Source organism: Hyalella azteca, unplaced genomic scaffold, assembly GCF_000764305.2.
Source record: "Hyalella azteca isolate HAZT.00-mixed unplaced genomic scaffold, Hazt_2.0.2 contig9456, whole genome shotgun sequence".
Taxonomy (NCBI): Eukaryota; Metazoa; Arthropoda; class Malacostraca; order Amphipoda; family Hyalellidae; genus Hyalella; species Hyalella azteca.
This window is the reverse complement of record NW_025939527.1, coordinates 199,987-214,737: the sequence shown is the minus strand read 5'-3', so window position 1 is coordinate 214,737 and position 14,751 is coordinate 199,987. Positions and strand designations below refer to the sequence as shown.

General features: G+C 36.2%; 1 protein-coding gene across 1 annotated transcript in view; it reads right to left on the bottom strand.

Moving 5' to 3' along the window:
• Positions 1-14,751, bottom strand: part of LOC108681938 (high affinity cGMP-specific 3',5'-cyclic phosphodiesterase 9A-like) — a 75,762-nt gene that overhangs the window by 25,939 nt on the left and 35,072 nt on the right. Inside the window, 1 exon segment of the mRNA XM_047882029.1 lies at positions 5,293-5,414. Within this exon segment, the coding sequence (XP_047737985.1) occupies positions 5,293-5,389 (97 nt within the window). The 5' untranslated portion in view covers positions 5,390-5,414.

Below are 14,751 nucleotides of genomic sequence, written 5' to 3'. Positions count from 1 at the left end.
TTGATATGTATGAGTGTATGTTGCAGCTCGTGATTGTTGCGTATTAATACTTAAAAAAACATGAAAGTCATGCGCATTAATACTGAATAGGGTAACATGGGGCAGCGAGCCCACTGCGGGTCACGGGCCCATAGCGGGTTTCTCGCTAAGTATGGCAGATATTGGTCCGTGTTCTCTCCCGCCGGTCGACAGTTTCACTGGGATGAAGTGTACGGATTTACGTTTTGCTAAGTGTTTGCGTTATTAAGATATTTGTGAATAACTGTTTCAGCCCAGATAAAGTTTTTTTTTTTGCTGCTAAATAAAACTGTTTTCGATTACCGTAGATGAAGCTTTTGAAATTACAGTGAATTATATTTTGAAAGTGATATTTATAGGGATAATTTTGAGATCAAGTTCAGACTATTAGCTTTTAAAATAAAATGTTGACACGATATAAATTGAAATGATACCTAGTGGGGCAACGGGCCCACGCGTGTCACGGGGGCAAAGCGCCCATGGTGAAGTCTTGTGTTATACATCATTAGATTTGTCTCAATGACCTTTTCAAACTATGACTAGCTTTTTGAATTACAAATTACACTTCATATTGCATGATTTTTTGATTTGCCGCCTCAAGGCAGCAAGTTTAGTTTATAGTTATGCGTATTTATGACCCCTTATCGAGTTATTGACTCTTGCCTTGCCAATAGTTGATTTCAGTCAACACCAATGAGCCAAAAGTTGATCAGTTTTTATGGTCTTGGCTGAAATCACGATTAGGTACGAATTCTCTGTACATAATATCTGGATTATGGACGAAACTGGAACGAAGTTTTTTTCTGATCAACTAAATATATTTTTTTCAGTCAAGGATACATTTTTTCATGTCAAGGACGACTTTTTTTATCCCAAGGATATATTTTTCAAGTCAAGGATATATATTTTTATGTCAATTAAATATTTTTCTTCACGTCAGTGATAGACTTTTTGAGCCAAGAGTATATTTTTTCAAGTTAAGGATATGATTTTTTGAGTTGTTAATAAATGAATGAATGTCATATTTTTTATTACATTTTTCTTGTATTTAACTGTAAAATGTTGCTTTATCATTTTTAAACGAAAAATATGCAATTGTCGTAAAGGGAACATGGGTGGGCGCCTTGCCCCAAGCCCATGGGCCCATTGCCCCAGGGGTGGGGCAACGGGCCTATTTTGACACTGTTTAAATAAATAGTGATAAAAAAACTAAACACTAAAATAGAGTTTCATTAAAAATTGAGTTACTTTATAGGCGTCTAATTCACATCATACATACCTCATTAGTTGTACCTTTAAACAAAACAAAGAACCATATCGTATCAATTAAAACTTCATTGAAAATTTAGTTTAAAAAAAGTGGGGGGGGGGCTGCCCCATGTTGTCCTATATCCCGAATAATAATGCCATATTAAATAATGTGATCAAAGCAAATCGCCTGCAGTGCGACGCATCTCGTTCAAAATCATCAGCCAAGCCTGTAGAACAATGAGGCTAAGCCTTCAATTTTGAACCTATGGATATTAAGAGGATGTAATTTGTACAGGCGAGATAGAAATTAACTACAGTCATGAGGAGAAGCGTCTTAGCAAACAATTGAAATATTACCTGCAAAAATGCTCATTGCTAAACTCTGCATTGTTAAATTAGATGCTTAAGAGTAATTTAAAGGAAAAATAATCAGAAAAATGAGATTTCGAAATTCCACAAAAAAATTGAATGGAGCCTCGATACCAAAATTCAAAATCATTTCACAAAAGTTCACAGCTTTGGTTATTCAGACTTAGATTTCGAATAGCTTAATATAAACCTCAATCTACAATTTTTATTTCAGTCACCGCGTGTTCAGTGAAAAACATATGGCTTCCCTAAATAACATCTGGAAAGCGATCGTTCAGTTCACAAGTAACCTTCAAAACACCATAAGTATCTGAGACGTACCGCTGACGTTGTCAACATCGTCCAATAATTAATTTAGACATGAAAAGGTCATCCGAGTTTCGTCAATGAGTTTCGACAATTCTCGAGGGCTCGCGTGCTATTCATCGTGAAGCCCACATGAGAGCTCGGCGTCTCGGAAACTAACTGGCACGCGCTGCCACGGAACAAGAATGAGTGGAAATTCTTCCAGAGTCATGGGAATTCAGGGTAAAATATTCACTGCGGACGAAATAGAAAGCTTCTGCTTCTTCACCTGTGGGCAAAAGTGAACACGTGCGTCACCAGCTAAAATTAAAAGCGCTTATTTCAGAAGGAAAGGAAAATAGCCAAACATTACCAGCTGGAAACACACACATATATATTAAATTTGACTTCTGATAGGCATTCGGGGTCTGCTGCTTAAACATTCGCAAGTTAACCTTTGCGAAAACTTCCTAAAAATTCCATAAATATTTCTTTGAGATTGACCAAATCAATTTTCGTTAAAATAAATTCTGCTTCATCGTGAGCTTTTCCATAAAAGGCAGCATAATTATTTTGCGAAGCGCATTCGTTCTGTTGATCCCATAAAAAGGACGTAGACTCGAAGAAATATTTAAAATAATATTATGAAATATATTGATATTCCGGTAAAAGTTTCTAAAGAAGCCTTGCGACGAAGGCCTATTCCGACCCCTTCAATGCACCTGGGATCACAATCATTAGTGTAAAATTGTTATCAATTGTCAGCGGAACATCAAATTTAATCTATAGGAGTTGACTTCTTATAGAGAATCTTTGGTTTGCAAAAGAGACCAAGGTACACTGAGACCCGCCTGATAATTGATTGAATTGCGTAAATGCCATGAAGAACGGACGCTGTTTGCCATGAGGAACGGACGCTGTTTGCCATGAGGAAAGATGCTGTTGGCCATGAGGAACGGACGCTGTTTGCCATGAGGAACGGACGCTGTTTGCCATGAGGAACGGATGCTGTTTGCCATGAGGAACGGATGCTGTTTGCCATGAGGAAAGAATGCAGCTCACGTACCATGAGGATTGGATGAGGTTCACCCCGAAGAATGAATGCTGATTGATACGAGAAATTGCTGTTGTTTGCAGTAAGAAATGGATATCGTTTACCATAAGGATTGGATGCCGCAGGAAATATATGCTGTTTGCTGTGAAGAGTGAATGCTGTTAGCTACGACTAATAAATACTTTTTCTAGAGAAATGGATGCTCTTTGCCAAAATTCAATCGCTTACAATCGAATTGATTTTAGATTGCAATCACCAAAAGAAAAAAGATAACTTCCCTTTATTTTTGAATGAGTGAAGTAACAAGATTCGGCCTGCCAAAACCATTAATAATTAATTCCTTGTTGATTTCCGAAAAAATATTATTCATTCAATGGCACTAACTGGATCATCGTTATTATATTCAATAAATGTGTTGTCCTTGTTCTAGAAAAATTATCATAATTTGGATGTTATATCGTGGCAAAATATAGAAAGCCGCTTGAATTTTCATTAATAATAAAAAATATGCTTGTGTGTACGTGTGAAAGAAGTTACAATTTAAAATTTCAACCTCAAAAATTAAGGAATCAAACAACAAATATTTTTTCCTACCGTTATAAGCATTCATGAAAATAAATTTGGTCCAGGCGCCTATTTGTTCGTAGAAACAAATTTCAAATCAGGGCAAGTGAGAAGCAATCTCACTAGAGTCTGCCGTTAAGGGTGCCCCCTGAGCTCTTTGTTTTATTGGAGCGTTCATCAGCAAACACTTTTATTTCTATTGCATTACTTCCTCGTCTTTAAGAGCTCGTCTGCATCCTCTGACTGCATCAAATATGGACGACGACTTGCGGTTTAATAATTTAAAATTTTATATAAATTGGATATAAAAGCGTTCGATTTAATTATTCAATTTTATATGCATGAGGTTTACCTGAAGCCTTCGTCTTCCTACAGCCACTTAAAGAAACGTCGAACTCTTTGTCCACGAATGTTTTGCTGAGTTTTGTTAATTATTTCAAATGTATAGGGTATTTTAGGCAAATGAGTTCAAATAAAACTATGTTCTATGTCAAACGGTTGGATCACCCTATATCATTATTTATGAGGTTGTTTATTTACCGTTTAAATAATTGTATTTGTATCATTGATATTCCGTTTATTTCTCGACTCTAATTTAAAGGATGAATTTTGACCAAATGAATACTCGAGCTCGTATCTTTTAAATTTGGTCAACTTAAAGGAGAGCAAAATTTTTACCACCGGAAACTTGGACACGGGATTGCAATATCATGAGGGCTGTTTAATGAGAGATTGGGCAGTGATTATAGTTAAATATTCTCAGAAAATTTGAGGAGTAGTTTTTTTCGAAATTATGTCACACTTCCAGCATTTAGTGCTGTCCCTGCTTTTCTCCTGGTCAACCTGGGTCAAGATGCCCAAAGATGGCAGAAAGTACTTCTCTACTTTTACTACATGTTATTAGCTACATGATATGCAATCGGGAAGACTTTTATATAATACTTTGCATAATATGAATCTTTTGTCGTATTAAATAAAATAGCGGTACTTCTCGTTGTCATTTCTGCCTCCCACTTCCGACCATTTACCGTCAATTATTTCCCCCATAACTTACAAGGCTGACATTTCAGTGATTAAACCAGGTGATTTCTCGGGCGAATTCAATACTGGTTTGAAATCGAAAAACGCCGACCATCAGCAAAGACTGGAAGCCGAAAATTAACCCAGTTCACATCGCCAGTTTAATGTCTCCTGAATACTACATTCGGTGTGGGCAGTTTTTAAATGCAGATTATATCAAAAAATTACATGCAAAACAAATGCAAAAACAAATTACAAGTACAAGCCATGGATGGACGAATGAAAAGCAGAATGAGCAATTTCTTAACTTAAACTGCTAGAATTTACGGAATTTCGGATACAAATTACAACTTTAAACTTTCCATGTAATTGAGCAGGACCAAATGTTTATTTTTTGCATAACTTATTTTTTCAAGCCCCGCTATCTGTGACTCAAACCAGACTTACCGATACAGTAAGAAATTTGTTTCAGTTTCCAATATTAGCTAGAAGAAATCTTTCATTTTGATTTCGACTATACTTATAGCCTTTATTTATCATATAATCGAAGTTGCTCAAACCATAATCATTTCATTAAAAATTTAATATTATAATCGAAGGTAATCGAACTATAATTAATTATTATGCCCAATCTAAGAAACATTACTTTTCATTTTCTAGTTTATTTCCTAGTGCTAACAGTCAGCTTGTATAATCTTTATAATAATTACTGAACATCGTGAGATTCCGACCTCTGACGCCATCAGTGGTGATGTTGGCCGACAGAGCGATAGTCTTGACCTGTGACCCAGCGAGCACATACACGACCTTCTCTTTACCCTCCTCCATGCCCCATGGCAGGCCACGCCGTATCCTGCAACAAAATTATGAACAAAGTTAACTTTTAAAATATAGTATAAATATGTGAGTGTGAGGTGTACAAAGTTACTTTCACTCCAAGTTACTTTCTACAATGGAGTGAAAATGTATAAAAAGTATTGCGTTGAAACGCACGGCATGGCAGGCGCTGCCGTATCCGGCAAATGAGCCGGATTAATATGTGGATTAATAATTTTTGATTAATATGTGGAAAATGCTTGGCGCCGCCTTATCCTGCAACCAAAATATAAACAAACTTACATTCTAAAGAATAGAATAAAAATGTGAATGTGAGGTCCGTACCTCGTAACAAACAATAATTATTCAATGCTGCGCTACCGTCTACAATGCAGTGAAATTATGTAAATTAATCGAGTTTTATGGTAACGCAATTTGCAAGCACCATTGATCCAGAACATGTTATTTATCGTCTTTATGATGTTCCGGCCGTATTAACTGCACACACAGTTAAACTTGAAAGCACAGGTAAAATTTTAATTAGTCTCAGCCATTGAAGAACTCTCTACGGCTGCATTAACATTCAATCTGACCATCGCGCTGAGCTGTGTTAGCATCGCCAGATCTTTCATTCTCATCACTTTTCATGCATCGGGTAAAATATTCGGTATTTAAGTCTATTGCATTATATATCCTTTCATGATTACTTTTCCTTTTAAATTGGAAAATACAAACGCTAATTCCATTTGTGTATTTTGTTTTGAGTTTCAATCTCGGACGACCAAACTTAATTTGTTACGAGATTTTTCCGTTCAATGACATCAGAGGGAAATGTGATGAAGTGAAGAGGAGTAATTGGATGGAGAGTGTCGGGATATCCTATCAAAAGGAGATTATAACAGCAGTTATTTACTATTAAAAAACTTTGTGCTGATTTCTGGTGCGTAGCCCGATGAAGCTCGAAAATTTTCCTGCGTCACAAGTTTTCCTACGTTGAACAAAAAGCACTTCACAAGTTGATTCTTTTCGGAACGGTTCTTTTAATTAATTTTTAGTAACAAATACAATTGACCAGTTTAAATAATTGTTGCGATATAAAAAAATTGTTCATACTGATAAAAACTTATCAGTAGTACTGATAAAATGTCATTCAAGTTAGATCAGCCAAAACTTTCATCTCATTTGACGAAGAAATATCGATGGTGAATAAATTTTGATTTTTCATTTCAGAATCAGAAACCTGGAAAAATTAGCTAGAAAAAAATACCAATCTATAGGTCTCCAGCGCTTGACAATCTCAGAAGAATCTAACCTGCGGAGATCGATCAGCTAATTATCTTACCTGTTGGGATCAACTTACGATCAGCTGACTAATTATCTTACCTGTGGGGATCAACTTACGATCAGCTGACTAATTATCTTACCTGTTGGGATCAACTTACGATCAGCTGACTAATTATCTTACCTGTTGAGACCAACTATCGATCAGCTGACTAATTATCTTACCTGTTGGGATCAACTATCGATAGCAGCTTGACGCTCAGCGAAGGATTATAAGCGTGCTGAAGGAATTATTCGGAGTCAAAAGTATATTATATGCTTTTTGTATCAAGTGTTCATATCATTAGTCTGCCTAAATCTCAAGTTCACATGAATTTGAAAGCAAATAAAATGTCAGTCCAATTCAGAGTATCTTCATTGAAAACGTTTCGTAAACCAGCTCCATCATCAGTTCACGAAATTTAACCAATTGCAAGTACACACTTGCATAAGCGCAAATATAAAACAAACGAAAAATAATAAAACCAAGTAACGAGAAAACGGAAAATAAAATCCTATCGATTTACAATATCAAGAGGATAATAACTGTACGCGTTATCAAGAAAAAGTCTTCGCTTAAAAACATGCAGCGAATCCGAAATTCCTAAGTACTTTTAGTATCAACGAAGCATAATTAGCCCTCGAACATCAACCACAATAATTAAAATATCTTGTACCGACAATAATATCGCATAAAAATACAATTTATAATAACCATGAACATATATAGCCCTCGAACACAGTGATAGCCCGCATGTGGCCAATAGCACCTGCACCAGAACCGTACGTAGTCATGTAACTCGAGCGAAAGTCTGTCAAGAACGATAAGTCATATGACAGAACAACGCTATAATAATCTAGTGTCTGAGAGTGATGTTCCTTTATGGTGCATGGTAACAATAATATTTTTGGCATACAAATGAGAACTTAATCATCATTTCACTTCCAAAATGAAAGAGAACGCTTCTTTAATTAAATTTATTGAACAGCGTTCAAATTATTACGACACGCACCTCGCCCACCTCATTATAAAGGACCATAAATCTCTCAAAATTTGTAAAGCTTTACTTTAAGACGTTTAAGCTGACTCAGAATAGCATGAAATTTATGTTGTTCCTGTGGCCGAACATTAAAGAGAACTAGAAAGTTATTTCAACATACGACATGAGTTCTGACGCTGTTGTTGTTTCAACATCACGGTTACCGGATGACCGGAAAGTAAATAAAACAAACCGCAGACCTAATCTTGTTTCGAGTACGAGGTCGAAAACAAGGAGGCGAGGAAAAGGAGCCGAGGAAAACAACAACGATGCGAAGATAAGGAGCCGAATTAAGACAACAACTGCGGCGCGAGGAGAAGAGAGTGAAGACGACAACAACCAGACGAGGATAAGAAGTCAAGGAAGACAACAACGAGGTGAGGATATAGGGCGGATGATGACAACAAGGAGGCGGGAATATTGGGCCGAGGACGACAACAACGAGGCGTGGGTAATTGAAGCAAATACGACAACAACGAGGAGATGATACGGGAACGAGGAAGACGACGAGGCGATGATATGAGACCGAAGATGATAACAAGGAGGTGATGATACGGGAACGTGGAAGGCAACGAGTCAATGATATGAGACCGAAGATGATAACAAGGAGGTGATGATACGGGAACGTGGAAGACAACGAGGCTATTATATGGGACCGAGGACGAGAACAACGAGATGATGACGATGATATGGGGCCAAGGAAGGCAAGAACGAGACGATGATGGCCGAGGACGACAACACCGCAGTGATCAGCTCGCACTTAACGTTCGCATGAATTAGATTTGCTGCAGGCGGACGAGGACTGAAATAAGATTTTATTGGCAGGAAAGAGGCGCTGAAAATTTGTTTACACGAAACGCGAGATTTATCAACGGAACTGAATTGCGATGCAAACAGATGCTGCTGTCATGTAAGAACCGGCTGCTGGAATAAGGTTTTACAGTAAAAAAGTGACACGATTTTGAAATAACTATTTTCTTCTAAGAAAATAAACCAAATTAACTTCATCTTATCATCGCTTGCGCAGGAAAAATCACATTAAACTTTGCACAATATAGTTCAGGATGAGATGAAATATCCATCGTGGGATAAAATATTGCACATAGAGAATTTAGGAAAAATTGCTGTCTCTGCCTCATATATAGTAATCAGTTATATTAAAAATACAGCATGGGCAGATGAAATGAAATTTAAATAAATTACAAATTTTTATATTATTGTAAAATGCATGTAACCGCAGTTCATCAACTTTTAAAATCAGATTATTATTTTTCAATTTAATTTAGGTAATATCTGCTAGAGTAGCAGATTGAGGACTCGTAATCTCTGGGCCGGCCATTGTTCGCGCGTCTGTGACCAACGACGGACGACGAGCCACTTTACCTGTGGTAGTTAGTAAGTTAGAATTACCTGTTAATTGTGTTTATACTACACGTATATACCTGTGCATATTTTTGATCATACATTTAATGTCTATAACTACGCCGGTGTTTCTAGTGTATATATTCATTTCTAAATGTTTTTATGAAGATATCCTGAATAATTTCAATTTGTTTGTTCCTTCTATTAAATCAAAGAAGCAAGCAAAGTGTTAAATTATTGAACCTTCTTTATCACTTAGAACTCAGCGTGCTAGGAGGTGAAATTCAGAGTTAAATCGTCCTAAGCGTAGCGTCTTATGAAGAAGCCATTACATGCAATATGGCAAAAACATTTTTCTATCAAACAGAAACGTGAACTTTTCATTTCTAGTCAAACGCTAATAAAATAAAAAAAATACTTAGGCATTATGCACCAGCGAGCATAAATGAAACGATGTTGTCCTCGTTAGGTAAAACACTTTATCTCTTATTGCTCGACAAAAACACGTTAATTATTGTTGCTAAACAAAAATACGATATAAGATATTATTTTTTGAAAACAAGTTTTTTCGATATATGTACGTTATTGGTTCTTGCTACTCGAGAAGAAGTTATTTTGCAATTTTCAATTTTTGGATTTGCGATACTGTAGAATAATGTTAAAATACAAATAAAAAGGATGAGGCAACTACTATGAGCCAATGAAAATATGCGCAGATTTTTTTTTCTCAGTAGTTATTACTTAAACGCTAATTGAACATGGTGCGAAAAATCGCGGTGATTTTATCTTTGACCTGCAGACAATAAGCATATATCAATGTCGTAATAAACGATGCCTTGAGGGAGGATGTAATAAGCTGTTATGTGAATGATATTTGTTTTACAGAACAATTAATTCATCATTAAATAATAAACTGAAACAATCGGTGAAAAATAATATTCCATAATTAGAACAACATATTTATCTTGCGTTCAATGCATGCATGTATTCGAGTTGCGAGTTGAACGAACTGCGCGTAAAAATGTTCCTGCAAAAATACAGGATGAAAGCATGAAATTACATGAATACGTTGACACCACTATTGAAAAAAGTCTTCATTTATTTATTGTCGAAAAATGAAATTTATTACATCCTCTGATTGATGGTTTGTTTCCGAATTCGATTTTTATTATAATAATAATAATCTTTCAGAATTTGAACCCACAAACGCTATCAAAATGCATCGTTAATAAATGATATCGTACCCGAGTCTTATTAAAAAAAAGTAAATCAATAATTTCCATTGAAATATTTCGCCCAATGATTAGTTTATTTATTTTAGAGAAGTCTTTCTCATACTGCAGCCTTCAGAAATAAAAAAAACGTGGCACCGTGTCAAGTATAGCAAACTTTTGTAGGTTCTACTTTCTTTACTTTAGGGAAGGCTTGGAAATTCCCATCGGGCGAGTGGCTTCCTCGCATCCGGAGCGACTTGAAATTTTTTCTGATACCTTGAGCTTAGGATAACAACCGCTGGTTTGGTGGGAACCAAAAAAGAAATGAAAACAACGTGCAGGACAAAAGCGACCTAAAAAATTCTAAGGGATTTTTAGTTCCACAACGAAAACACAATATATCTAACGTAGAGTTCAGAAGTTTGAACAAAAAAAATTCTACTAGAATCGAAAATGTTTTTTTTTCACTCGGCTTCCGTGAGTTTGGAGGTAAAAAGGCAGGAAATGTATAAGAGGCATGAAGGTTTACATACTCTAGGTGACTATATTGTATTTAATGGGGAACCCGTCTTACGATACCAAGTCCACGACGCGGACTGGATACAGAGTTGCAGGAATATATCAGGATACTGAGAGCATCTCACGATACTGAGAGCATCTCAGGATAAGAAACGATGCAATTTCGCGAGGAAGAAATAGCGTAATTGCATTCAAATTTCCAAACCAAATGAACCTCTTGGCTGCCGTCAAGGGAATGTCGAGCAGCGAAGCGTGAATGATGAGCGCCTGATGCGACCCGACGTTCGTTGGCACTAATGACACCACACGAATCTCAGAACCACTGCTCTCTTCGTGCGCAACTTCCTCAGCACAAACTTTCGTCAGCTGAAACTTGTAGCCTGCAGGAGCCTTTCTGCAGCGTCCTCGTGTTGTTCAATCTCGAGACAAAATCTAATAAGAGGTGCTAGGGACATGGAAAAGTTTTCGATAACAAATGAACTGCTGGCAATTACGTGAGTCCGTGATCAATTAAAAAATTTTATGAATTGCATGTCGTAAGAGGGTCATTACGAATAATTCTTAAATGCACTTCTGAAATATAATTTACCACCAGCTAGGTTGAAAGAGTAACATAACATACAACTTACTCATACTTCGTCGAAAAGTGAAGCAATCCCATGAAGAAAAAATTAATAATGTAGCGAACATTTCACCGAAAAATCGAATTGTTGCGGGCTTCGAAAGGCCGATTCATACGCACGAAAAAAATGACGTAAAAAATTCGTGTGCGATTTTTTGAAAATTTAGGAAATAAGAATTAGAGTCGGAAAATCGCAAGTTATACATTTGCACTTGAAGGTAAAGCCTTGTATGTATAATTCCATAATTAATATTTGGGGTGGAGTATTTGTTAATGTAAACCAGAATAAATTGCCGGCTTCGATTTGCATAACCTAAAATAACACCAATTTCAATATGTGGACACATGCCTTCAATAACAAAAATTTAATTTAGGAGAAATTTAATATAAGAGAAACTTAATTGAAGAGAAATTTAATTCAAGAATGCCGTGCAATATGATGAAGAAAGAATATGTAGCAAAATAACATAATATCCTGTAGCAAAATGAACAATATTCATACAGCAATATCAGCTATTTCCTGCAGCAATATGAACTAATATGGAGCAGCTGTAACGACTTTTATGCAACATATGTACTATTTTTATGCAGCAATACGAACAAATGTCTTGCAGCAATATGAACAAATATCGCGGGACAATATAAGCGAGTGTCCTGCAGTAATATGAATGAATCACATGTAGGAATAACAACGAATATCCTGCAGCAATATTAACTATGTCCTTCTCTAATACGAATAAATGTCATGCATCAATAGGAACGATTTTCATGCAGCAATATGAACAAATGTTTTTTAGCAATATGAACGAGTGTCGTTCAGTAATATGGACGAATGGCATGCAAGAACAGGAACGATTATCGTGCAGCAATATTAACTATGACATGCCCTAATACGAAAAAATGTCGTTCATCATTAGGAACGATTTTCATGCAGAAAATATTAACTGTGTCCTGCGGCAATGTGAATGAACATAATGCATGCGTCATGGTTGTGTAAGATCTTACTCCCCGGGTTGGGTTTGAGGGGAGAGCGCGACATGACAATCCAGGCTCTAGGCGCTCCTGATCAACACGCTTTGTTTGTGAGGACTGAGACCTGTACGCAGCGCTGCACTAAATGCATTTAAATATTAAACGAGGAATTATGAAGCTCTCCATGTTCACTCATTGTGAACTATAGACTTTGTGTTTGGAAATTGTTCTGTTATTCATTGAACACGAGGTCCTTATATGGTAATAAATTAATTTTAAAACTTTGGTATGAAGGGACAGTTTGCTACATTTTCATTGGAATGAAAAATAATTTTAAGTAACGAGATGCAGCATTTTACATATACTTTCAGGAATACAACTTTTTCGTTAAAACTTTTCGCATTTTAATCATTAATCTAAACATAAGTTTCAGTCAGTGTCATTGCAATCGAGAAAACATCATGTAGTATATTAATAAATTGTCGTATTAATCGCAAATAATATATTAATTACAAATAATATATTAATTGCAAATAACATATTAATTGCATAAGCCTATTTCCTGAAGAATAAATCAACTTTACATACCCCGATGCGGATGCCTTAATTCGTCCACCCTACAATTATAATTTCATCTCAAGTTTAATCCTTGGAATAATTCACCGAGTCATAAACCGATGTCGGATTAAGACCATCGCACGAATCATTGAAATAGTTTTTCGGACGCAGTATATATTCGATGTGGGGGCAGGACACACGAATACATGATGATGGTCGTGAGTTGTTATGACGATCTGTTTACCATCACAAGCCCGCATATCTAATAATGAAGAGCTGCGAACTTCTGAGAAGAGCCAATCTCTTTGATGTCAATAGCAGGGGCCTTCAATGTTTCTGCAACGCGGCCAGTGATCTGTAATAAAGAATAAACACAAGGACCCTCCAGCGTGCACCGATATTGGGCAGTGATGTGAGCTCCTTTGATATGCATAATGCGCTTTGCTTTCAAAGGGTTATATCAAAAGGTTCAAGCGCATTGTTCATTTGCATAACATAGTGAAAATCAGTTATATGCACCCCAATAAAAATAAATTAAAGCGATAGCAAACTTGACCCCAGTGATCCAGGATGCGCTCCCCTCTCTTCATATGATTTATCATAAGTCATGTACAATCTTATATCAATTATTTTAAATGAAATTAAGCCAGCTTTGGCAATATTTACTCAATAATTTGACGTTAATTAGATTTATTTCGTAAAAATTCAGAAATATATCTAACAATTCCAGCGTGCTCGTTTTGAGCACGCTGAGCACTATCATCATACTATATTTTGAGCACTATCCTCATTTGAAGCATGATTGTCGGTAGCTGATTGTCATTTAAGGATTCCGTCACCAGAGATTGGTTTGTTAATGCCACATTTGAATCTGGAATAAGGCAAATTGAAAGAATTTTTTTAATCAAGACTTTCGCATGCACCTTCAACTTGAACGTGTTTAGTTTGCGATGAACCCGTACAATGTTATCTGCTTTAGACTTGCAAGTCTTCAGGAAAATTCCCCTAAGAGTTATTACCGGGCTGCTGTGACGACAGAGCTTCGCGTCGGGCCTACTACAAATGTAATTTGCTGCAAGCTTCTGAAAAACAAAAGTGCCCCTAAGTGCTTTCTGCCGGCGCTCCTCCATTTTGATTGGTTTCTGCGAGACAGTAACGCCAAGAATAAATCTATCAAGTCACCTAAAGTATTTACGCGACATTTATATTTGTTTTAAGGCCTTGAAGATATAGTTGAATATCAAGAAGTTGTCTTGATATTAGGTTGTAGTTCACGCCAGGTATCAAGTGGCAAATTAATAATAACAGATTTATTTTATGAATTATTAATTTCGTGCACAATTTTTGTTAATATAACAAATTAAGTTGAAGTCTTCGATTGCTGCATGTCAGAACTTTATTGGTAGTGATTATAACGATTTCAGTAACATTTATGCAATTTATCCACATTAACTTAAAATTTTGCTGTCAAAATGAGAGGACAGAAAAACAACACAGAACAAATTTAGTTCCAGAATACGTGCTACATTTGACGTTGAGCTTTCTGCCAGGTTTTTACAAAAATATTACCCTTGATTTCGTTTTAATGTTATTACTACTTACCTAAAATTAAATATTTTTTCTCTCTATGTGTGGATTGTAAGATGCTAAGAATTAGTGGTGCAAGACGTCTAATTTTTTCATCGATTTTTCTCTTTCTTGAAAAAAGCCAGGTAGCTCGTCATATTTTTTTCGCCCGTGTCGAACATATTGTACCGTTCATCAAAC